This window comes from Schistocerca piceifrons, chromosome 4 (genome assembly GCF_021461385.2).
Source record: "Schistocerca piceifrons isolate TAMUIC-IGC-003096 chromosome 4, iqSchPice1.1, whole genome shotgun sequence".
Taxonomy (NCBI): Eukaryota; Metazoa; Arthropoda; class Insecta; order Orthoptera; family Acrididae; genus Schistocerca; species Schistocerca piceifrons.
In genome coordinates, this window is record NC_060141.1 from 146033511 (window position 1) to 146060236 (window position 26726).

General features: G+C 44.3%; 1 protein-coding gene across 1 annotated transcript in view; it reads left to right on the plus strand.

Moving 5' to 3' along the window:
• Window positions 1–26726, plus strand: part of LOC124795018 (NADH dehydrogenase [ubiquinone] iron-sulfur protein 3, mitochondrial-like) — a 78324-nt gene that overhangs the window by 44060 nt on the left and 7538 nt on the right. Inside the window, exon 4 of the mRNA XM_047258783.1 lies at window positions 10592–10837. Coding sequence (XP_047114739.1) covers window positions 10592–10837 — 246 coding nt within the window. The remainder of the gene's footprint in view (window positions 1–10591; window positions 10838–26726) is intronic.

The following is a 26726-nucleotide window of genomic DNA, read 5'->3' on the forward strand; positions in this document are numbered from 1 at the left end:
TGTGCCTGCTACTGAGCATTTCTTCAGTCAGTGCCCACCTGGTTTCAGATCTATGACATCCATCTTACTCACCTTAATCAACTTTATACTTACCAACAAAAACTTCACCTTTGAGGGCAGACTTAGAAACAGATCAGGAGTACAGCCATGGGAAGCAGGATGGCTCCTTCCTATGCCAACCTTTTCATGTGTCACTTGAAGGGGGCTTTCCTGGGATCGATAAGTCTTTAGCCTCTGGTTTGGTTTGGATATATTGATGACATCTGTACTGTATGGACTCGGGAGGCCAGTTAAAATTCCTGGAATCTCTGAATACCTTCTCCCAGTTGAATTTCTCATTGTCCTATTCAGAATCCAATGTCACTTTCCCCAATGTTGACCTCACCCTCACCAGAGGCCAGCTACACACTTCTGTCCACATCAAACCAACTAACAACCAACCGTACTTAAATTCTGACAGTTGCCATCCTTTCTATGTCAAACATTCCCTCCCATACAGCCTTAGCATCTGAGGCAAATATATTTGTTTGCACGCATACTCTTTACAGCAATAGACTGCCATTCTCACCTCAGCCTTCACTGGATGTAATTACCGCACCAGCCTAGTTCAAAAGCAGATTTCCCAGGCCACCACATCCAATCCTGGTACTGCTGATCCCTCCAAAAAACAGCTTCAGAGCACGCTGCGGCAGAGCGGTGTTAAAAAGTTTGCTAGCACTGAGTGAAGCAAGCTGCAAATTAATGTACACCTATCTCAGTACAGCGTTCATTCACCATCCGTTGCTCTGCACTCATAGATACTATGTAGACGATGTTAAAAGTAGTGTTGAAGAAAACCATCATCCATACTTACAATTGCATAGTCCTCGTAACTCAGGTAACAAAATAAACCTGTAAATCACTAGTAATAATGGGCAAAAGTGGATGCTTCCTTCTTCCTTCCTTCATTGATTGAAAATGTCCACTTCCCGATAATAACGTTTTTTTATTGTCTTTTAGCTGTGGTGTCAACAAGCTCACATTTACATCGATAGCACATCTACTGCCAGTTCCTGCAGCTTATATCACACACAAGACAGCCAGAAATGTACTAAGTCCAACCTGAAATATTACGACATTAATACAGTCAATACTCTGCTATGAAATGAGTTTCACACTCGGTCCTTTTCAGTAGATTCTTGAAAGGAAGATGCTCGCCTAAACATATTCTGTAAATGCATACTAAACACGCCATCCAGAATTCTTCACAAAAGCCGATAGTTTCACACGTAGTTTTCTCTACAACAAACACTCCAAAATCTCCCAAACTTCACAGAACTGTTCGTAAATGCATCTGCTTGCACGGCAATATAAACGAAACGCAAAATAAGTCACTTCTTCATTTTACAAATAACTTTTTCAGACACATCTAACATTACCTTCCCGACCGGCAGCTAGTCCATGACTGTCTCAATGCCATTGCTTTCAGGGCATATAACTCATTCCAATGCATGCAAAAGACTACTCTGATCGGTTGATCAAAACAAACAGCCAATCAGATCAATCTTTCAAGATCATATTTGTGCTTAAACTGTTTTACTCCAATCAACATTTGCAGATGCTTTTACGTCATTTCGTGCTGCAAATATTAACAAAATGTTTATTAATTGAAACTAAATGGAAAATTAATCTTGAGGTAACTTTAGGAAAACATTACTCTACAAATAACTATTCTGGCTGCCTTCTTACAAAACCAAGTACGCCTGGACATAGTCATCAGCAATGTGGGTACAAACATCTTTCCCACGCTGTGATTGCATAATGCATTACATAAAGTTAATCTTGAAATTTTACGTATGTTCCACATACACACACTCCCTCACTCTCATTTACTCCCCCACAATGACATAAGATGCAAATAATAATTTTGTCTGAATTTTATATTACGAAAATGAAAATTAAAGTTTTAATATAAAAATCTCAATTAATTAATTCTGCACATTGAGAGTTCTGTTTATGTTTTCAAATAATACCAAAAGGTACACTATTATAGTTCCTTCCTAAATTTAATTCCTTAAGTCTTGGTTAAGTACTTTTTAAATGGGTTTTTATATCTCTGAAACTATTATAGGTAGCAGTATCAAATTTTGACACAAAGTTTGTCTGAATAACAAAAGGTAATGTACCAAATTTGGAATAAAACAGATAATATTTAAAATAGTTACTTAGTTTCTTAGGTGAGGTGAATAAGTGATTTTAGTACACGCCACAGTGAGAATTCTCATGGTCCGCTTTAGCGACAGGTGTGGCTGTAATGCATACGGCAGGCCACAAGTTGGCCACCACCAAATGCTACTAAACTGCAGGCTTCTAAAACAGCTTGCCGTAACGTAACAAAACTTAATGCAAAAATCTTCAGTCGTGTAATAGCTGCGACGCTACAGCGCCACTGATCCTTCAGTATTTCCCTGGTCTGGAATGTGTTTGTCTGCTACTTCGACAAGGCCATGACTCCCTACAATCATGTCCTGAAATGAGAACCATTCTGTCTGAGATTTTGCCCACCACATCTGGAATAGCTTTTCATTGCCCACCCAATCTCCGCAATATTCTTGTCAGGCCCTATGTTCCTTCTGCACCTGTCTCCCTACCCTATGGCTCCTAACTACGTAACCATCCACACTGCAAGACAAGCCCTAAGCACCTTCCTGCCACCACCTATACCAGCCGTGTAAGTGGCAAAACATATACGAGGGCAGTTCAATAAGTAATGCAACACATTTTTTTTCTCAGCCAATTTTGGTTGAAAAAACCGGAAATTTCGTGTGGAATATTTTCAAACATTCCCGCTTCGTCTCGTATAGTTTCATTGACTTCCGACAGGTGGCAGCACTGTACGGAGCTGTTAAAATGGCGTCTGTAACGGATGTGTGTTGCAAACAACGGGCAGTGATCGAGTTTCTTTTGGCGGAAAACCAGGGCATCTCAGATATTCATAGGCGCTTGCAGAATGTCTACGGTGATCTGGCAGTGGAGAAAAGCACGGTGAGTCGTTGGGCAAAGCGTGTGTCATCATCACCGCAAGGTCAAGCAAGACTGTCTGATCTCCCGCGTGCGGGCCGGCCGTGCACAGCTGTGACTCCTGCAATGGCGGAGCGTGCGAACACACTCGTTCGAGATGATCGACGGATCACCATCAAACAACTCAGTGCTCAACTTGACATCTCTGTTGGTAGTGCTGTCACAATTGTTCACCAGTTGGGATACTCAAAGGTTTGTTCCCGCTGGGTCCCTCGTTGTCTAACCGAACGCCATAAAGAGCAAAGGAGAACCATCTGTGCGGAATTGTTTGCTCGTCATGTGGCTGAGGGTGACAATTTCTTGTCAAAGATTGTTACAGGCGATGAAACATGGGTTCATCACTTCGAACCTGAAACAAAACGGCAATCAATGGAGTGGCGCCACACCCACTCCCCTACCAAGAAAAAGTTTAAAGCCATACCCTCAGCCGGTAAAGTCATGGTTACAGTCTTCTGGGACGCTGAAGGGGTTATTCTGTTCGATGTCCTTCCCCATGGTCAAACGATCAACTCTGAAGTGTATTGTGCTACTCTTCAGAAAGTGAAGAAACGACTTCAGCATGTTCGTAGGCACAAAAATCAGATCGAACTTCTCCTTCTTCATGACAACGCAAGACCTCACACAAGTCTTCGCACCCGAGAGGAGCTCACAAAACTTCAGTGGACTTTTCTTCCTCATGCCCCCTACAGCCCCGATCTCGCACCGTCGGATTTCCATATGTTTGGCCCAATGAAGGACGCAATCAGTGGGAGGCACTACGCGGATGATGAAGAAGTTATTGATGCAGTACGACGTTGGCTCCGACATCGACCAGTGGAATGGTACCGTGCAGGCATACAGGCCCTCATTTCAAGGTGGCGTAAGGCCGTAGCATTGAATGGAGATTACGTTGAAAAATAGTGTTGTGTAGCTAAAAGATTGGGGAATAACCTGGTGTATTTCAATGCTGAATAAAACAACCCCTGTTTCAGAAAAAAAAATGTGTTGCATTACTTATTGAACTGCCCTCGTACTACCAAAGGAAACCTGTGAAATGATATGTCATATACCAGCTGTTATGTAAACACTGTTTGGCCTTTTTCATCAGCATGACTACCACCAAATCATCAGGTAGGATGAATGGGCATAGACAGAGCAACATACAATATCCTGTTGCAGAGCATGCTCTACAACATGACAATTGTGACTTCGGTGCCTGTTCCTCTCGGGGGCTTGGTGACCCCGGGGTTCCTGAGCTGGGGACTGGTGAGCGCTGCCAGCCCTCTGTCGCCGTAAGCTCTTGTCATGCTTCAGTGACCTCTGTGCTGTGCAGCGGTGGAATGTTGTGTGTTTTGGAGAATGGGGGTCTTGGCTTCACTGCTCAGACCATGAGGAAGATACACACTCCTATTAAACAAAACAAAACAAATAAAAAACACCTCAACCTTAAGATGTGCTATGTGCTGATAAGGTGAATGGCTGTTGAGGTACAGCAGTCTCTAGTGGGCAACCTCTGGGGCACCTATGCCCCCCCCCCCTCCCCCCAGTTTCTTGCTGAGGCAAGCAGATCTCTGCCTCACTCGATGGTTGTTTCCCTTACGTCTTGTGGGATCCCCATGGAACAGTCTCCTCAAACTACTACTACTAGTGGGATGGGTGTACCATCAGGTAGTACCTACACACACTCATCAAAGAGAGCTTGGTTGGTCAGTCCTCCTGAAAAGAAGTCTCAGAATAATAGTAACAAGGCATTAGTGTGCCATAACACTTTCATTGTAATCAAGTGAACAGGGGGAATCTAGAGAAGGTATTCCCTTTCTATATTCACAAGACATTAGAATGCATTGCTGGGTCTCGAAAAAGTGTCAAATGACTTCGTAATGGAACACTTCTAGTTGAAACTGCTAATTCAACACAAATATATACGCTCCTGGGATATAATGCCTTAGGTGACTGCCCAGTCGAGGCTGAGTTGCATAACACCCTTAACTTTAATAAGTGTGTGGTTGCCTGATCCGATGTAATGGAGGTGGACCCCACAGAGTTACATAAAGAATGGGAAACACGGAAGTGCAGAACTATGTGAGGAGAGTTAATGGCAAAATGGAAAAATCAGCAACATTTATTCTAACGTTCAGTACTCCAGAATTACCTGAACATATTCTTGCAGGCTATATCCATCTTAAGGTTTACCTGTTTGTTCCTAACCCAATGCGATGCTACAAATGTCAAAGATTTGGCCATACCACTATGAGATGTAATGGGAGGGCTACGTGTGGCAGTTGTGGAGGCTCAGCTCACAAATCAGGCAATTCTTGTACACTTCCTGCGAAATGTGTAAACTGCTCTGGGGATTACCCATCATGGAACAGAAAGTATGACGTTTACAACGAGGAAAGGAAAATTCAGGAGTTGAAAGTAAAGCGACGCATACCTTATGGTAAGCTAAAAAATCTTTCAGAGCTTTGCAACCTGTGCAATTTCTTTTGCTACTTCTTTTGCATCAGCCCTTAAGATGCTAATCGCTGCATGTGATGCTGCCACAGAAACTCAGACCACAGATTCAAGTACAAGCACATGCACTTGTCGGTGAACCTGTGGGGGAAATTCTCCAATTGAAACTGAAGTCATTTGGGAGCTGTCAGCGATGGACTTACCAGATAAACCACATACAGCTACCCAACTAAGCTGTCCCTGCAACCCGGGCAACCACTTCGTCCCATCAGTAAAGAAAAACTCGCTTTGAAAAGTAGCCCCAGGTCCAAGAAAGCAGTAGTTAAACCTTCGGATCGGTGAGCTCTCTCCCTCTCTGATGGTGACTGTGCTCTGCTCTTGAGGATATGGGCTTCCAAGCAGAACCGGAGAGCCTGCTAACATTCCTCCCTGACCTCCCCGGTAAATCACTGCCTCCATGGGAGAAAGAGGACAACCACATTCGCTAAACAATGACTTCCACAGGGACTCCTGTGTTGCAGTGGAATTTAAATGGATATACTCACATTTGGAAGAATTACAGCTCCTGGTCCAGGAGAAACTGTTCTGCATCTGCTTACAAGAAACGCATCTTAAAGTTACTGACACACCTGCATTGTGGGTTTACCACCCATGTATGGAAGGATGATATCCCTGGAAACAGGGCTAAAGGTGGAGTGGCTGTTTTCATTGATGACAGCTGCCACCTCTCTCCTGTCTCTCTAACCACAACCATGCAAACAATTGCTGTGAAAGTTCTCACACTCTTTAATATTACAGTGTGTTCTTCGTAACTTCCTCCTAATGATGCTTTGGATGTAGACAAACTGGCAGAACTCTTCCGGGCATTCCCACACTTCTTTCCTCCTGGTAGGGGACTTCAGTGCACACAATGTGCTGTGGGGCTCGGCTGACCCTTTCTCCAGGGGTCGGATGATCAAGCAATTCATCCATTCTGAGAATATCTGCCTTCTGAACATGTCAGTTGACACACTATTCCACAGCTAAAGGGTCTTTTTCAGTCATTGACCTTTTTGTTCCCCAGCTATTGCAGACTCGTTTCAGTGGGGAAGTGGCTACAGATTTACATTATGGTGACTACTTCCCAGTGTGGCTCCATCTACTGACCAGGACAGTGGCTGACAGGAGACCATGCAGATGGGTGATGCAAAGGGCAAATTGGTTGCAGTACAGTCAACAGGCTATGTTTTAACAAAAGGATTGCACACAGGAGACAATGGCCCATATCATTTGGGAGTTACAACGGGCTGCCGCAGAGCCCATCCCTAGTCTAGTAACCACCTCAGACAACGGCCTGTACCTTGGTGGAATGACGACTATCACTCGGCAATCAGGGCCAAAGGAACAGCTCTACACTTCAAACACCGTCCAACTACAGAAAACCTTCATGCCTAATGAGAAAGTCTACAACCTTCTGTTATCCATAAGGGAACAGGGATCAGCTTTGTCAGCAGCCAGACACTCTGCTCCAGGACCTGATGAGATCCATTATGCCATGCTTCGTCATCTGTGTGCTCATGTGAAAGGACAGCTCCTATCTTGTTTCAATCAGACATGGTTTGATGGACAGTACCTCATTACTTGGAAGGAGACAATATTAATTCCATTCTGGAAACCAGGCAAGGACCGTAGCACTCCTAACAGTTACCGGAGTGTAGCCCTTACCAATTGTATGGGTAAGACTCTTGAACACATGGTCAGCTGCTGCCTTGTCAGGCTGCTCGAATCCCGAGGTCACCTGAGCCGCTCCCAGTGTAGTTTCAGGTGCTACCGTTCCACCCTTGACGTCGTTTTTGATATCCCATTGGCGATGCCTTGTCTGACTGGAGAATGGGGTCCCCGAAGGCAGTGTCCTCAATGTCACATTGTTTGCCATCACTATCAATGGCATTTCCTCTCTAGTCGGGAGCTCTGTCAAATGTTCGTGGTTGTGCATGACTTTACAATCCTCTACCCTTCCTCTGGCCTTATAATGATGATGAAGCAGCTACAGCCGACCACTAGGAAGTTGGAAACCTGGGCCAGGCAACTGGTTTTCAGTTCGCATCCAAGAAGACTACATGTGTCAATTTTAATCATGCTCATTGAAATTTCAACCAACCAGTGCTCACAATGGGGGACAATATTTTAAGTGTCCAAGAAACTGTGCGCTTTTTGGGTTTATTACTTGACTCAAAATTAACTTGGCTCCCACACCTGAAAGACTTATGAACAAAGGGCTTCCAGTCATTGAATATTTTGAAATATTTTAGCGGAAAAACATGGGGGAGCTGACAGGTCATGCCTCCTGCAGTTTTATAGAGCATTTGTTTGATCACATTTAGGTTATGGCAGCATGGTCTACAGATATGCCCATAATTCCTGCCTCAAGATGTTAGATGCTGTCCACCATAAGGGCCTTCGGATATCGACTGGAGCCTTTCAGAAGTTCAGTGGGCCAACCCAACTTTGAACAGCTGTCCAGGAATCTGCGCCATTGGGATATGTGCTACAGACTGTCTGAAGGATCTGGATCTATCGTGCATCAAAATACACAGCCAGGGACCGAATGCACTGCCACCTTTGCGTCTTCAGAGGTTCAAAGAGATTTTAAGGTTGACACAGGACAAGATAACTTGTACTCCACATTATTTTTTTTACAACTTTGTTTTTGTCCATTTTCAGTATGTACCACAGTTTTATCGTTGTTTATACAGATAGAACCCAGTAAGAGAATGTCAGTTGTTCTGGCATGTTTCCTCTGACAGGATTTTCCGGAACAATTTACAAATTACTGATATCACTGTACAAGGTTTCTTGTCTGTTCTGACTTGCTTAGTGCACTGCAAGCACTTCACCAACTGTATGCAGTAGACCAGCTGATTCAGCTCATCCGTGACTCATTACAGCAGCTGCAACACTGTGGCAAGGAAGCAATCTTTTGCTGGGTGCCTGGCCACATCGGGATACAGGGAAGCGACATGGCCGACAAAGCTACCAAGGAAGCATGTGGGGATGGTGCTGTCTGTCAATGTCCCATTCCCTTGCAGGCCACCATCACATTTTCTGACACACACATCATGCGTCACTGGAAGATTGAATGATTGCAGGTGACAGAAAACAAACTACGGTCGCTCAAATCGACCACAAAGGCATTATGGACGTCATGTCAGCCTCACTGCTGGAAGGAGGTTCTGCTTATTAGACTGCGCAGCGGACATAGATCTTTAACACGTGGCTTCCTCCTCTGACAGGAGGATCCATCACTCTGTGCAGTTTGTGCCATGCCACTTTCAGTTCAGCATATTTTGGCAACTTGTGCCCTATATTCGGATATTAGGGCAGCCCTCAGTCCCAGTGGAGATCTGCCCACCATCCTCACAGATACTGATTCCAGTGTTAAGAGTGGTGAATTTTTGTGAACTGTCAGGCATCATCCCTAAATTGATGGGGATGGGAGGCAGGCTTTAATACATTATAAACTGCTCTGCGTGTGGGGACGCAGGTTAGCATGCTGATTTTTTTTGTCACAGTGCTGATGACAATGATTTTGAGCACCCCTCACTTCAAACCTCCATCATCATCATTGGTGCCTGTTTCACCACGTGCCATTTGGGTTCTTCCCTCAGACACCAGTTTCTCAGAACTCCGCTGGTGGGAACTAGCATTAAAACATACCCTTGGTTCTCACCACCCACATGGCCTTAATTTACATTAATTTCTTCTGTCTCAGCATTTCTTCACAATAATTACTCCTTTCTTCACTCCATTTTAGTTTTCTACATCTTTCATTTTCTTACCTGTCTATTTTTTGCCATCCCCTCCCACCTCTGTTATGTACAATGCACTGAGCTTCTCACTCTTATTAACTCTTACACGATGTTTTAGTGGTAATCTCTGTCTTGCATATTACCCTGTCTTCGACCTTTAAACTCTAAGGTGCAGTCCACAACAGTCTGTATTTCCTTCGCATCGTGTCTAGTAAGTCTCCACTGACCTGCAGTTCTGGGTGACTTTTCTGAAATCTATCCATTTTCCTAGACCTCTCCAGTCCTTTTCCTTCACCCGTCTTCCTTCCCCTTCAACCCTTGTGCCTGAAGGAGCCACTGGCTCCGAAAGCTTGTCAAATTATAACCTTATTTTATGTGTGTGTTCTGCCACTGCTTGGTGGGTAGATTTTTTATCCCTCCAATTACATTAAGTATAGTTATGTGTCATTAACAGAATTTAAAATAGGTTATGACAAAATTGACTAATATACCTGCAAAAATTGTTGACAGATAGTTGAGAAATTATACAGCGCTATTACAAATGATTGAAGCGATTTCATAAATTCACTGTAGCTCCATTCATTGACATATGGTCACGACACACTACAGATACGTAGAAAAACTCATAAAGTTTTGTTTGGCTGAAGCCGCACTTCAGGTTTCTGCCGCCAGAGCGCTCGAGAGCGCAGTGAGACAAAATGGCGACAGGAGCCGAGAAAGCGTATGTCGTGCTTGAAATGCGCTCACATCAGTCAGTCATAACAGTGCAACGACACTTCAGGACGAAGTTCAACAAAGATCCACCAACTGCTAACTCCATTCGGCGATGGTATGCGCAGTTTAAAGCTTCTGGATGCCTCTGTAAGGGGAAATCAACGGGTCGGCCTGCAGGGAGCGAAGAAACGGTTGAACGCGTGCGGGCAAGTTTGACGCATAGTGATGTGAAAGATTCAGTGTTTAAACCTCCTCTACCAAGAAACGTGCCAGAACTGCGAGCTCGCATCAACAATGCTTTCGAACTCATTGATGGGGACATGCTGCGCTGAGTGTGGGAGGAACTTGATTATCGGCTTGATGTCTGCCGAATCACTAAAGGGGCACATATCGAACATTTGTGAATGCCTAAAAAAACTTTTTGTGTTTTTGTATGTGTGTGCAAAGCATTGTGAAAATATCTCAAATAATAAAGTTATTGTAGAGCTGTGAAATCGCTTCAATCATTTGTAATAACCCTGTATATTGTGTGTCCGAAGTAATAAGTAAGTGTATCTGATTGAATATGTTCCTTACGTAATTGATACATTTGACAGGTGGTCTACAATTTACTCTCACTTCGATTCAATTCACGTATAAGGGTGAAGACCTATACAGATGAACTTACGCCTATTGATTCAGTGTGTGAGGTGTTCAAAGCTGCCAACTGGTATGAGAGGGAGATCTGGGACATGTTTGGTGTGTTCTTTGCAAATCACCCTGACTTGCGCCGCATCCTCACTGATTATGGATTTGAAGGGCATCCATTCCGTAAGGACTTTCCACTAAGTGGATATGTTGAGGTAAGCATATCATTTGATTATAACTTTGATAGTTGCCATATTTCATTTACAATCATATTATAGAAAAGTTGTATATTAGCTGTTCCATTTCAGCCTGGAGCCTGGTGTAATTTATCTTAACAAATTAAGTCAAACTTCTTGTTTATTCAACATCTACCTAGAAAGCCCACTACAGTAGCAAAAAGTAGTAGAAAGCTGTATTGAATTCAATTCCTTTGGTTATTTTCTTCATATTATTTTTATGGGTTTGATGTGTGTTCTTGGAGTCAGTGTAGTACAGCTAAAGCATGTCCGTTTATCCAAAGAATCAGGCTGGCAGGAAGAGGGTTGTGTTTACTACATCTACAGTACCCACTAATTAATTTTGCCACCACATGGTGCCAAATGCAAGGACTTCATGGAACTGAGTCTTCAGTGACATAAGCAAAAGATTCATGAGCATGAGATTCACAATTGAAAATCAATTTAATATGCACAAAACATATATAAAAATTTAATCCAAAAAATCTGAAATGGGAATTTATGGTTGGTTAAAATCAGAATGTTCAAATAAGTTACAGGAATGCAGCTGGGTAACATCCTCGACACCCATTGACATTTGAACTAGTGAACAGTCCATCATTTTTAAGGAAAAAATGAACTAAGAGATCACTGTGCATGGCAACAATCTCAACAGCTTCCTTAAGAAAGGACACTCTTGAATCTCTCTTGTTTTATTCCACCTGTTTATCGGTCCCAAGGCAGTGTCCTGCAGTTGCAAGTTTTTTGGTTGTTGTAGACATATGTTAACTGTTCGATACTCTGTTCATCGTAACAAACCTGATGTAGACATTACACTGCATAGTCTTTTTTATTTGCTATAATCTCATTGGATTTTATTTCCTGTGGGAGTTCAGCTGTGTATAGTTGGGTACAAAAAATTACCTTACATTTTATGCAGCAGTCTAGCTCACCTGCACTACTCAGTAGAGATAACTCAATGCAACAATGTATTACCAGTGCACGTAAAGAGGAAAGCCGGTCCATAAAGCCCACAGTGTTGTGAACAGCTGTAGGTAGTCGTGTGAAAGCTTATTTGTTTCAGTTCAACATTCCACAAGTGAATGTTAACAATGTTTTGTTTAAACTGTTTCCAGTTGATTTATTTAAACATGTCTCATAGATAGGTATTTGAAAATACTGGAACACTGAAATCATTTGCATCAAAAGTATCAAAATAAAACATTCAGAAGCAGATTAGACCAAACATTACACCTGCAGATAATTAATAAAATCTGCAAACAGTACACAAATGATAAAACTTAAAATGCCATTTAATTTATAGAAGGGATACATCAATATACAATAATACTCTGGTAATACTCTTGTTAAGGGACCAGGCAGAAACCACATTTTAGCTTAGAAAAAGAGCATAAAAATACTTGTGTGAACACAGTATAATTTATCTGTGAGAGCAGGGTGTGATTTTATGAGTGTATTGCAGAGATTTTGCTGTATAACTGAAATCACTTAAGGTATTACTCACCTCAGCCATATGGTAACCTCTGAGCTCCTTCCATCTCTGAATCTGAAGAAGAAATTTCATCAGTGGAACTGGCACCCTCAAGAATGATAAGTAGCTAATCAACGCCACAATCTCTGAAACCATCCAAGCACTTTTTATTACTTGTTGTTCTGGATCCCACCAGTGTTTGGTACTGACGTGCAACAGAGCTTCGAGCACTAATTTAAACATGTTTGGTAGCTTAAATGTCATATTACTTCTTGTGACATATCCTTAACTTGGCTCCAAATAAATTCTGTGGGGATTCAAATTGCAGCGGTAACCTAATGACAGTGTGATCTGTAGACTGCGCTGTTTCAACAATAATGCACTGATTTAAAACATCAGCTTCAACCTGTTCCAGTAATTCAAGCTTAATCACAGTAGGATTGATGTGTGCTCCCTTTCTCATCAGCCAGTTTACATTGTCTTCCTTCCTCCAAGATTTTTGTGGCCTACACTCAACCTTAATACTATGACATGAAGCATTGTCCATAGTTATAAAACTGTTGGGCTCTAATTTGGGTAGAATATCTTTGAACCATTTTTGGAACATTTCACCATTCATGTCTTCATGATAATGCCCAGTCATTTGTGATACAAAAAACAGTTCAGTACAATCAACCTTCTTCCTTTTCCTGTTGGGAAGGAGTTTCTTCAGAACTCACAACGGAAGAGGTTCTTAGCACCCTCCTGATCTTTTTCCAGAATGATGTATACAACTGAATGCTCCTGTACAGAAATATCACCGCCAACAAACTGAGTAACGGTGAAGAGTACATAGTCACGTAACAAAGGTTGATTTTCCTCCACACACTTCATCTGCTGTCAAGTGTACAACAGTGAATGTCATTTTGATAAACATAAAATAGAAAGAAAAGAAAGAAAAAAGTGAAATCGAACTCACAACCTTGCGTATACAAATCAGTTACTGTATCCACTATGCTACTACATCTGTGTAGATTTGGTGATATTTTTATGATATTATACCATGTTTCTCAAATTTATTAAAAAGAAGGTGAAAATGTAAGAGTTTCAGCATTTCATGTACAAAGGAGAAATTGAGGGAGTATTTACAAACCACATCCAACAAGCACTGATCAGAGCTAGCCATAATGTCTTGCACAGAATTGTTCAGAGAAAGTGATTATACATGGTGTAAGCATTTAGCATACTGATCAGCAAAACCATTGCTGTTTGTGAATACTTTACAATGTCTTAGTTTCATTAGTGATAGCATAATAAAAAAATCCAGTATATAAATAGGGTCTACTTCCAGTAGCTTAGTAATATCCATCAACTTGCTATGACTGCTGACAAATTGCCGTGCATGTGCTTGCTTACATCGGGATCATGCTTACGATGGATAGATATCTGTCATTCAGACCTGATGGTGGGATTGATGTATGATGTGACACAACTGCAATGAATACAGTAGACACCCACCTTACGCAAACCCAGATCATCCTTTACAGACCCTAAAAAGGCTCTGCTGTGCGACTGAAATAACTTTTGACATTCTAGTTCAATGCTGGGGATATGATACTGTTGTCCAACTAATACTGATGATGAACCTTTCCTCTCCTTGGCGAGTAACAGGCCAGCAGGTACAGCCCGTCCTGTTGCCACCTTGGCAGTAAACAGTAGCATATGCTGGTGAGCTTCCAATGTTTGTGTTGTGAAGTGTAGTATTTCTTTGATCATTGGAGTGTTGTGTGTTCATCAGCCGATGCTCTGAAGTTGTGTTATGGGTAAAATTCAGTCATCAGTTGCTTTGAATTGGAGAGCAACTGTGAGGGTCTGATTTTATATACCGTATTTACTCGAATCTAAGCCGCACTTTTTTCCGGTTTTTGTAATCCAAAAATCACCTGCGGCGTAGAATCGTGTTCAAAGTAAGTGGAAGTTATGAAAAAATGTTGGTAGGTGCCGCCACAACTAACTTCTTCCATTGACTATATGTAGCGCTACACAGGCATGCTTTGCACGCACAAAGATAAATACTGGCGCTGAAGCCTCTGCAACAGTAAATAAATTTAAAAAAGTGGAAGACAAGCGTTTTTGCTCCACCCCGAGTTTCGACCGCTGCTTTTTCATACATTATCCAACGAAGTAAATACAAATTCCGTATTGTTCATCTTCGAATGTAACAGCATTTCAATGTACTACGAAAATCCGACTGGCAAGACTGTTTGGGATGTTTGTCAATATGGCCAACTCTACGTTCTGAATTTTTTCTACCTGTGAGAAGAGATGGTTGCTAATAGGAACTTTATGAATCGTGAATCACATGCAGTATTCTCTTCACCATAAGAATAATACGAATATAAACATTTTGCCATGTATTCTTTCGTGTCTGCCTAATAAACTACGAAACTAGAGTGAGACAACAGCAAACGCGGAAGAATATACATATCATCTCATGTTTATATTCGTATTACAGGTCTGTGTTGGCTGTGAGGAAAGGTATCTATCACTTTCCTTGTGGTGTTGATGGGAAAGCCGGTTTCGTTGCAGCTAACAAAGCATAAGTCAGGATTTGAATCCTTGTCCCAAGCAGCTGGCCTGAAAGTGCCTTGATCTTTGGCATCAAACACTAGATGAAGATTATTCTCTTTGATCCATTCTGCAAGCATGCTCCCATTTTCATCATTTTGAAAGTACTTCCAAAGTTCATGGTGACTATTGAAGTCTCCTATGTAAATTGCGGGATGTTCTGCTGTGTGTAGGACAAAATCGGGCCATGTTGTTTTGGGTGGTTTGTAAACATTTGTAATAGTAATGCCGTGCAATTGTATGACAACTGTATGTATATCTGCCTCCACACTTACAGAAATCAGCGAAGCTTCATTTATGTTGTAATGGACATACATAGCAATTCCATACACCTCATGGTAAGTTACACCAAGTGCAGAATATCCAGGAATTCGACCTCGGCTTCGGAATATTTCTTCGCTGGAAACATGAGTTTCTTGAATGGCGACGACATCGATATTGTTGTCCAGCAAAAATTTTGACAGGTAGTCACACTTTGCCCTGCTAATGCTTTCGATATTCAGTTGAAGGAGTCTGATAGTTGGTCCAATGTTTCTTGTTCAATCCGTTGTTCAGCTTCCTCTCCTTACTTATGTTGCTTCCAGTGATTACCTGGAACTTCCGATCACTGTTAATCAGTCGAGCCATCATACCCTGCAGAACAATGGCTCGACTGATTAACAGCATGCTAAGTGATCGGAAGTTCCAGGTAATCACTGGAAGCAACGTAAGTAAGGAGTGGAAGCTGAACAACGGATTGCCTCAAGGATCAGTTCTCTCACCCTTACTGTTCAACCTATATCTATCTGATCTACCTGACACTTCGTCCAGAAAATACTGCTATGCCAATGACCTGGCTCTAGCCGTCAAACACCAGGAAATGAAGACAACAGAAGAGATTTTAGCCAATGACCTGTCTGCATTAGACAATTACTTCAAAATCTGGAGACTCCAACCCAGTGTGAGTAAAACAGAAGTGTGTTGCTTCCATCTAAATAACCAGTTGGCGAACGTAAAACTGGAGGTAAGTTTCAGAGGCAGAATTCTTCGTCACAACTGGAACCCAAAATATCTTGGTGTCATCCTGGATCGTACACTATGCTTCAAACAACACCTTCTTAACTTCCCCCCAGGGGATCCACAACTCTTTTGTGGATACGTGCGTAGCGAGCACGGGGCCCCGAGCTAATGTGGCCTTCCTTCCTTTCCGGGCTTCATACCTTCCCTTTCCGCATCCTTCCCCATCCTCTGTCTTCACCTCCCCCCTCACCTCTGGCTCTTTCCTTCACTTTCTCCCCCTCTGGGAGTATGGTTTGCGCCTACGTCCGGAGACGGACGCTTGTAAATGTACCGCATTCTTCTTCTTCCTTGCTTGTATGTCTTCTTCCTTCCTTTGTCCTTCTCCTTTCCTTACCTCTTCTCTTTACCCTTTTCTCCGCTGCAGCGTTTGAGACCCCCTCTTCTTTCCTTTCCCTTTCTCTTTCTTCCTCCTGTGCGTGTCTGAAGGCCGACCCATGCACTTCCATGCGTAGCCGGTGACGGGGTAACGCGTAATTCCCCGCCCCGGGTAGACAGGTAGGACACGTACGTACCCCCTGGTAAAGGCCAGGCCCAGGGAGGGGTGATTACCCAAGCTGATACCTTCCGAAAATGCCGATTGGTCCCTCCGTCCGTTTGTCGGGAGGTGTGACCTGAGGTGTGAACAATCACCTAAGGCGGGTGTGCCCTCGGTGAGGGCCCCCACAAGGGAGGAGCGCGCCATCGGAGACGCCGGTAATGGTGGGGGATTCTTCCGCAATGGTTTCCTCACCTTCCACTATGTCTGCTCACAAACGTAAGTTCACTGAGTCTCAGCCACAGACGGTTCTTCCATCGTTGCCACAGTTCCTTGTTGTTTCTCGGTCTGACGAAGGTCACGACTTTTCCATGGTCAACCCTTTCATTATTCAGAAAGGTGTCGACGCAATTGCGGGTCCTGTAAAGTCTTGTTCCAGATTACGGAATGGTACCCTGTTGTTAGAAACACACAGTGCCCTCCAGGCTCAAAAATTGCTGCGTACTTCTCTGCTCCACGCCTTCCCTGTCCGGGTGGAACCGCACCGTACCTTAAATTCCTCGCGTGGAGTCGTTTATACACGCTCCCTCGATGGATTGTCTGACGAAGAAATTCAGCACTACCTGTCTGACCAGGGCGTCACCGCTGTTCGTCGGGTTATGAAAAGGGTTGACTCGAACATCATTCCAACCCGCACTGTCTTCTTGACATTTGACAAAGTTCAACTCCCATCAAAAATCAAAGCAGGCTATGAGATAATTTCCGTTCGCCCTTATGTCCCAAACCCTACGCGTTGCTATCGATGTCAGCGGTTCAATCACACCAGCCAGTCCTGTTCCAATCCGGCCAAATGTGTTACGTGTGGCAAGGATGCCCATGAGGGTGCTTGTCCACCTCCATCCCCACACTGCATCAACTGTATGGGTGACCACGCTGCTTCCTCTCGAGATTGCCCCGTTTTTAAGGATGAAAAGCTCATCCAGGAAATAAGAGTGAAGGAAAAGGTGTCGACCTTTGCTGCTCGAAAGTTACTCGCCAGTCGACAGCCCACCGTGCCTCAGAAAGGAAAATACAGCACTGTCCTTGCTTCTCCTCGGCCAACAAAGGAGGCGGCCACGCAGACTTGCGACCTCACATTTAGTACCACGGTCGTCAGATCGGCCAGCGCAAAGATCGCCCGTTCAACCTCACCACTTTCGCCTGCCCACTCTATGGCTCACCCTTCGTCGGGTTCTGCTAAATCTCGAGCCCAAAAGTCAGACGCCAAGTCTTCGAAAAAAGAGCATTCTCGTGAAGAGTTTTTACGTACTGCAACTTCACAACCATCGGTTCCTCCTTCATCTAAACATCATACCTCCAAGAAGGCTACGAAGAAACACAGTTCCTCTCCTTCTCCGCCAAGGCGTGTCCCAACTACAGCACCACCTGGCGGAAATCGCCCTCGGCCATCTTCCGTGTCGCCGAGGCGCACTGCTGGTGGCCGGTCAACTGGCCGATCGTTGGTGGCAGGAGCTGCTCCTGACCAACCTATGGATCAGGATCTTCTGCCTTCGACTGAATGCCATTCCATGCTGTCGGTCGCAAGCTCTGAGCAGTCGTTGAGTTGACAGCACCCTTGGTCACGTTTCTCCATTTTCTGTTCACCCTATGTCCATTATCCACTGGAATATCCGCGGCATTCGCGCCAATCGGGATGAATTGTCGATTCTCTTACGATCCTACTCGCCGGTCATCTTCTGTCTTCAGGAAACAAAGCTGCGTCCCCATGACAGCTTTGTTCTCCCTCATTTTCAGTCCGTCCGATATGACCTCCCCTCTGTTGAAGGCACTCCAGCCCAAGGACGACTCATGATTCTGCTCCATGATACTCTCCATTATCACCCAATCCCCTTAAACAGTTCCTTCCAAGCTGTCGCCGTCCGTCTTTCCCTTTCTGGATACACGTTCTCTCTATGTACGGTATACATTCCATCGTCTACACCACTGGCACGAGCTGATCTTCTTGATCAGCTTCCACCCCCCTATTTGCTGGTTGGGGACTTCAATGCCCACCACCCGCTTTGGGGATCTCCACATCCTTGTCCACGTGGCTCACTATTGCTAGACGTCTTCCACCAAGCGGATCTAGTCTGCCTCAACACTGGGGTCCCCACGTTTTTGTCTGCCTCCACGGCAAATTTATCTCATTTGGACCTTGCGGTCGGTACTGTTCCGCTAGCCCGGCGCTTCGAATGGTTCGCCCTTGATGATACACACTCGAGTGACCACTTTCCATGTGTCCTACGACTGCAGCCTCAACTGCCATATCTGCGCTCGCGACGCTGGAAGTTTGCCCAAGCCGATTGGACACTTTTTTCGTCTCTAGCGACATTCGATGACCGTCGCTTTCCCAGCGTCGACGATGAGGTCTCACAGCTGCGGAACGTTCAATACCATGCACCTCCGAATTGCCCCGGCGCCCCCCAGTTCCTTGGTGGAACGAGGCATGCCGTGACGCAATACGTGAGCGGCGACGTGCTCTTCGCATTTTCCGTCACCATCCAACTTTGGCCAACTGTATCCGATATAAGCAGCTCCGTGTGCGATGCCGTCGCGTCATCCGCGATAGCAAGAAGGCAAGCTGGCAATTCTTTATTAGCTCATTTAACACCTTCACTCCCTCCTCGGAAGTTTGGAGTCGGCTTCGACGGTTCTCAGGCGCGCCTAGTTTCTCCCCGGTCTCTGGGCTCACTGTCGCGCATGATACCTTAGTGGACCCCGTCGCAATTTCTAACTCATTGGGTCAGCACTTTGCTGAGATTTCGAGCTCTTCAAATTACCCGCCAGCGTTTCTCCCGAAGAAACGTGCAGCGGAAGTGCGACATCTTGCTTTCTCCTCTCAAAATCGCGAAAGCTACAATACTGTTTTCTCCATGCGCGAACTCCAACATGCACTCTCTTCTTCTCGCTCCTCCGCCCCAGGACCGGATGGTATCCATGTCCAAATGTTGCTGCATTTATCAACCCATAGCCTGCGCTACCTCCTTCGCCTTTATAATCGAATTTGGACCGACAGTACCTTTCCCAGGCGATGGCGGGAAGCTATTGTCGTTCCCGTTCCGAAACCTGGAAAGGACAAACATCTCCCCTCTAGCTATCGCCCCATTTCTCTCACGAGTAGTGTCTGTAAGGTTTTGGAGCGTATGGTGAATTACCGTTTAGCTTGGTGGCTGGAATCCCGCAGTCTTTTAACACCAGCCCAATGCGGATTCCGACAACATCGTTCTGCCGTTGACCATCTTGTTGCTCTCTCCACTTATATCATGAACAATTTCCTCCGGAAACGCCAAACGGTAGCAATATTTTTTGATCTGGAGAGAGCATACGATACCTGTTGGAGGACAGGCATCCTCCGCACACTGTTCTCTTGGGGCTTTCGAGGCCGGCTGCCCCTTTTTCTTCGCGAATTTATGGCAGAGCGCACATTTAGGGCGCGGGTGAACACTACTCTATCCCGTATTTTCTCCCAAGAAAACGGGGTACCCCAGGGCTCCGTGCTGAGTGTTGTACTGTTTGCCATTGCCATTAATCCAATTATGGATTGTCTCCTTCCTGATGTCTCGGGCTCCCTCTTTGTGGACGATTTTGCGATCTACTACAGCTCTCAACGGACCAGCCTTCTTGAAAGACGTCTTCAAGGATGTCTCGATCGCCTCCACTCGTGGAGCATCGAAACCGGCTTCCGTTTCTCGCCCAGTAAGACTGTTTGTGTTAATTTTTGGCGACGTAAGGAGTTTCTTCCGCCCTCCTTACATCTAGGTCCTGTCAACCTTCCGTTCTCCGACGTCGCTAAATTCTTGGGTCTTATGTTTGACAGAAAACTGTGCTGGTCCTCCCACGTTTCCTATCTTTCGGCTCGCTGTCTGCGTTCCCTTAACACCCTCCGTGTCCTGAATGGCACCTCTTGGGGAGCGGACCGAGTGGTCCTTCTCCGCCTCTATCGCGCCTTAGTGCGCTCGAAATTGGATTATGGAAGCATAGTCTACTCCTCTGCTCGGCCGTCTATTCTTCGGCGTCTCGACTCTATCCACCACCGTGGATTACGTTTAGTGTCTGGAGCTTTTTACACCAGCCCTGTGGAAAGCCTTTATGCTGAGACTGCTGAACCTCCGCTATCCAATCGGCGGGCAGTCCTTCTGAGTCGTTATGCTAGCCGTTTGTCTTCCATGCCTGCTAATCCAGCCCATGACCTTTTTTTCGACGCCTCCCTTGATGTCGGGTATGCAGGCCGCTCCTCCTCCCTACTACCCCCGGGAGTCCGCTTCCGTCAACTGCTCCATTCTCTTTCCTTCCGTTTTCCTAAAACCTTCTTGACAACTTGGGGTACAGCACCGCCTTGGCTCCGTCCCCGGATCGACTTGCTCAGAGACCTATGTCAATTTCCCAAGGATGGTACCCCTACACTTGTTTACCGTCGGGCATTTGCTGCTCTATGTGCACAAATGACGGAAGCCACATTTATTTACACCGACGGCTCGAAAACATCGTTAGGTGTAGGGAGTGCCTATATTGTTGGCGACACCCCAAATCACTTTCGGCTTCCCGACCAGTGTTCGGTTTATACTGCGGAGCTTTACGCTATTCTCCAGGCTGTCCACTACATCCGCCGCCATCAGCGGATACAGTACGTAATCTGCTCAGATTCTCTCAGCTCTCTCCTAAGTCTCCAAGCTCTTTACCCTGTGCACCCTCTGGTCCACCGGATTCAGGACTGTCTGCGCTTGCTCCACCTGGGGGGCGTCTCAGTGGCGTTCCTCTGGCTCCCAGGACACGCTGGTATCTGTGGAAATGAGGCGGCCGATGTAGCGGCCAAGGCTGCAGTCTCTCTTCCTCGACCAGCTATTCAGTCTCTTCCGTTTACCGATCTACGGAGCGGTTTATGTCGCCAAGTTGCTCATTTATGGCATGTGCATTGGTCAACACTTCCCCATAATAAATTGCGGGAAGTGAAAGCCCTTCCTTGCGCATGGACCTCTTCCTCCCGATCGCGTCGTCGGGAGGAGGTAATTTTAGCTAGACTCCGGATAGGGCACTGTCTTTTTAGTCATCGACATCTTTTAAGCGGTGATCCTCCCCCACTCTGTCCCCACTGCTCTCAGCCGTGGGCGGTCAGACACCTTTTAATTGAATGCCCCTATTTTAATCCGTTACGCTCCCGTCTACAGCTATCGCCTGATCTATCGTCGATTTTAGCAGATGACACGCGCTCAGCTGACCGCGTTCTACAGTTTATTAGTGACAGTGAAATGACATCAGTCATTTGAAGCCTTTTTTTTGGGGGACAACCAACCCCTTCCTATAGTGGATTTTTAAGCATTCCTTCTGCCTTTAGTTTCTCAAATTTTATGACTTTGTTCCCATTGCTGCTGCTTTTAAATTTCGTTTTTTTCCTGTTTTCTACGTCACGGGCTGGGCGCTAATGACCATAGAAGTTTTGCGCCCTAAAACCACAAAACCACCACCTTCTTAACTTAGCTCAAAAGCTGAGGACTCAAAACAACATCCTCCATAAGCTATGTGGAACTACCTGGGGATCTTCAGCAACCACCCTGCGAACTTCAGCTCTGGGCTTGGTATACTCAAGTGCTGAGTATTGTGCACCTGTTTGGATGAATAGTCATCATACAAGGCTTGTTGATACCCAGCTGAATACGACAATGCGCATAATATCTGGCACAATCAGATCTACTCCAGTTTATTGGCTTCCACTGTTAACCGGTATAATGCCTCCTGATCTACGCAGATGTACTGCCCTTATGAGAGAATTCCACAAGATCTCCAGGAATTCTAACCTACCCGTGCATAGCGACCTGCCACTTTTAAATCGCAAGAGACTGAAATCAATTCATCCAACTCTGTGCGATGCCGCTGACATGGTTGCTAAGAATTTCAAACCTCTTGAAGAATGGAAAGGTCGGTGGGAAGCAGTGACAGATGTGCACCTGCATAACATCTTCTCAGGTGCTAAACTTCCAAGTGGATTCGACTTACCACGCAAGACATGGTCTACTCTCAACAGAATCCGTACCAGCCATGGGCGATGCAGGGATGCTTTCTTTAAGTGGAAGAAGCTGCCTGATCCAGCTTGTGACTGCGGGGCTCCATACCAGACTGTTCACCACATTGTCAGTGAATGCAGGATTCGAGCCTATCATGGCGCCAAAGAGGACTTCCTGCTAGCAACTCCAGATGCAGAGCGCTGGATTGAAGGACTGGATATTCAGTTGTAAAGACAAACTTAAGTTTCTTGTGTGTCAGTATGTACATATGTATACGTAATTTCATGATATGTCTGTATTAGCCATACGCTAAATAATAATAATTCGTATTATTCTTATGCTTAATAGTGATTCAGTCAGAAATGAAGCACAGCAATTGACTAGGTTTTTAAATCTAATTTGACTCTAATTTCTGTGCAGAATGTAATGTACTAAAGAGGCGTCTGCAAAGATTTTCAAACGGAGAAAAATTTTCGCTAAACTCTCGTTCAGAACATCTATCATACGCAGTCTATTATTTGGTTCTTGTTGATCATTATCAAAGAAAGCAGCAGTGTAAGTAACAACAAATAGCAGTCTCTTGCCATTGTTTCGCTAATGAGACGATTCCGCTCTTTTTTTAAGCGGCGGTAGCGTGCACAAAAGCAACCCATGCTGCGAGCGGCGACAGGCCGTAAACACTCATTATCAGAATGCGACACACAATGCATGACACAGTACAGAAATGCATTTTCAGGTTAGAGTGACGTAAACACCTGTAACAAAGAGAACGGCACTTATCAGATTAAAGAAAAATAAGCAATCAATTCAAACTAGACGAAGCACGTGAAAAAGGAAGGGTACCCATATAAATATGGATGGAGCGCCTGACGCATAGCAATGGCTACCTGGTAAAGCTTAACTGCTAAGCTTACGACTGGAACCAAATTACTGTAGCTGTATTGTCATTCATTCGACCTAAATCGTGTCTCATATAACAATGGACCAAGTTTGTTTCGATTTGGAGGTGCAGCCTAAAACTTTTCTCTCCCCTTGAATTTCGAGTGTCAAATTTCAGGTGCGACTTAAGATTCGGAAAATTTCCCCCCCCCCCCCCCCCCCCCCCCTTGATTTCGAGTCTCCTTTTTCAGGTGTGGCTTAGATTCGAGTAAATACGGTATTTCTGGAGTGTGGACAGAGCAGCCACCACATTTAACATTCTGGCCTGTGGTGCTGCAATTGGAAAGGAGAAAGAAAATGAGGAATAAGAGAATGATGAAATTCCACCAGGAGTAGCTCCTGGAAACACCAGGCTAGAAGTGAAAAGACAGATGGCTAACCAAGATTAACACATACATATATATGGTTTTATCAGAGCAAGGAGTACCCTACTTTCAACAAGCATCTTCTCTGCTTCAAAGAAGTGGGGTTATTTAATAGCTGTAATTTATCATTTCAAAACTTTCTTTGCAGGCTTGGTTTCTGGCACAAAATATTTGACTCCGAAGTTTATGATCAAGAGAAGAATCAGAGTGGCCTGGAGATGCCAGTATTTGCATGTCATGAAGAGCATTTTATTAATTGACATTGTTTTACTTGACAAGACACTGGTTAAAGGAACTGTGTAACCAGTGGAACAACAAAAGCACCAATTGGCAGGGGTGATAAGACAGTTGTCTTTCCCAGTGGCTTGGTTTGTCACTTCATCTGGAATATTTAGTGATGTTTCATTCTGGAAAGCAAGGTGAAACATTAGGAAATGAATGCTACAGTTCTCAAGGGATGGTTTTTCCAGTTTTCTGCTACAAAATGCTTGCCAAATTCAACAGTACTAAAGAGCAATGTGCCTGATATTGCTTCTGTATATTAATTAACATAGGTTCCCTGATAGACTGTTACAGACAACCCCCAGAAAATAGAGTTGTGACCTTCAGTTCATGCTGGCAGTGTTCCCCTCCACATGCTCCATGCAAAACTGGCACAAACGCACAGTGATCTTAGATGGATGTCGAAGAGCACATTTCACACTGTATTTCTCCAGGATACAACCAATCCTATTGGAAACACTACCTGTGTAAACCAGAAAAGCTGTCGGCTTATACATGGGACCTCATTATTCTTATCAATCATCCACCTCCCCACCCCAGAAAATGTCTTACCTTATTTGGTATAGAAATATTGTATGCCAATCTGAAAAAAGTGGTAGGAAATAGTCAAGAATGAATTACTGTTGGTAAAGTGTCAGCTTGGGTTGCACAAATTATACATATTTGTGCTTCACGTTTTACATTGTGTGTGTGTGTGTGTGTGTGTGTGTGTGTGTGTGTGTTTGGCTTGCCAGTGTAAAAGATGACATGAAACCAGCTAAATGCAAAATATGTACAATTTGCACTTTCGTTTACTTAAATTGATGTGTATATAAGCCAACTTTGGCTATGTTCTTAGTGTTTGAGTAGGATCAGATGTCGGACAACTTTGCCTTGAAACCTCATGTCCAAAAACTTAAAGTAGTTTTTACGTGCTTTTTTGTGTTTATTGCATCAAAACTCAAGTGTGTTTCATGTGTATTGTCATATTTTGCAGGCCACGAAAAATTTATTTTGTGCTACAGCTCAGTTGTAATCAGCATCAATGCCTTATACAATTTTAGCTATAGTACCCTCCTTTAAAGAATCATTCACCTCGAATTTCAGTGTACACCAGTATGACTTAACATATTTTTGAGAAGTTGAGTGTCATGCATTACCTATTTCATTGACTGTCATGATATAATGTAGCAGATATTGTAGCTAACATATTGTTATATCTAGTGTTCCCTTTCAACTGCATTGTATGTTACCTGCATTTATCATAAATTAATGCTATTTTCAAGTTTTTTAATGACAATAGCCTCAACGTTTCAGGAGACTAATAACTTGTATCCCAGATTTTTCTGTTGCCTCAATAGAAACAACATTGTGTGTGCCAAATACTTCAGTTCTTAAAGAGAACTGATAATACTTCTAGCTTAGCATATCCATATGTTAAGAGAATCAGGAAGCTAATTTAAATGTTACTGGTTCACTATTTTATAAAACATTGCACCAGCCAGAATGCATCCCCACTGAGCGTTATTCTCGAACATGGGACAAGTTGGTTGTCGTTTGAAAGCAGCTGGAAATAGCACTGAGTACTGTCAAAAGATTGGGAGCTGCTGCGAATGGGTGTGTTGTGAGGCCTACCATGTACCAGATACACCAAAGGTACCTCAAGCACTATCCTCTCCTGTGGACCCTGTCCCCTCTACAGAAAGAATGGGATCTGTCAGTACTTGTCCATTGGCTGAGTAGCATGTCAGTGCTAGGGCTAAGTGCCCTGTACAGGGAAGACAGATGCCAGGGATCAGTGTAACAATGAGTTCTCCCTAACAAACAAGTTTGAGGTGCTGTCTTTTTCTGAGACTGAACCATAGAGACTTGCTTCACCTGTTGAGAAAGCTGGTATGACCTATGTCAAGAAGAGGCAAATGCAAAAGGATAGGGTCTATTAATCATCGACAGTTCAAATGTATGGTGCTATTGGAACACCTTAGGGCAGGGGTGGGCAAATAGCGGCCTGCGGGCCACATGTGGCCCACAGAGGGGTTTTGTGTGGCCCGCCAAGACATTTACAAAAATCGTAGGAAAAACAAAATTTCCCTTCCCCGCGCGACTAAAAAAATTGGCAAGCATCTGCGCTGCTTGGAAGTGCTTACTACAGACAGATGTCTCTACAGTCACGCAACCAACCTAGCTGCATGTGGGTGCAGTGGATTATGGGAGCACTACCATCAGCCACCACGGGCATGGAAAAAAGCACTGTGCATCCTGCTATTGGCGCAAATTTATGCTCCACGTGGTGGCTGATGGCAATGCTGTATTTCTCCTGCGCCAAGTGAATAGTACGACGTTCAGAGCAATTTTCTTCTTTTTTGGTTGGTTTACTTGTGTTTTGTCTGTGCAGCAGTACCACGTTTTTTTTTTTTTTAACTTCAGTGCAATCATGACTCCTAAGAAGAAGCATAAAGTCGGTGATAAGTGCCATCTGTTTAATGAAGGCTGGACGGCCAAATATTTCTCTATTAATGCAGGAAATAAAGCCGCATGCTTACTATGCCATGAGACAGTTGCCGTATTCAAGGAGTACAATCTGAAACGATCTGATGTTAAGTCCCATAGTGCTCAGAGCCATTTGAACCAATTTGAAACGATCTCACGAAAC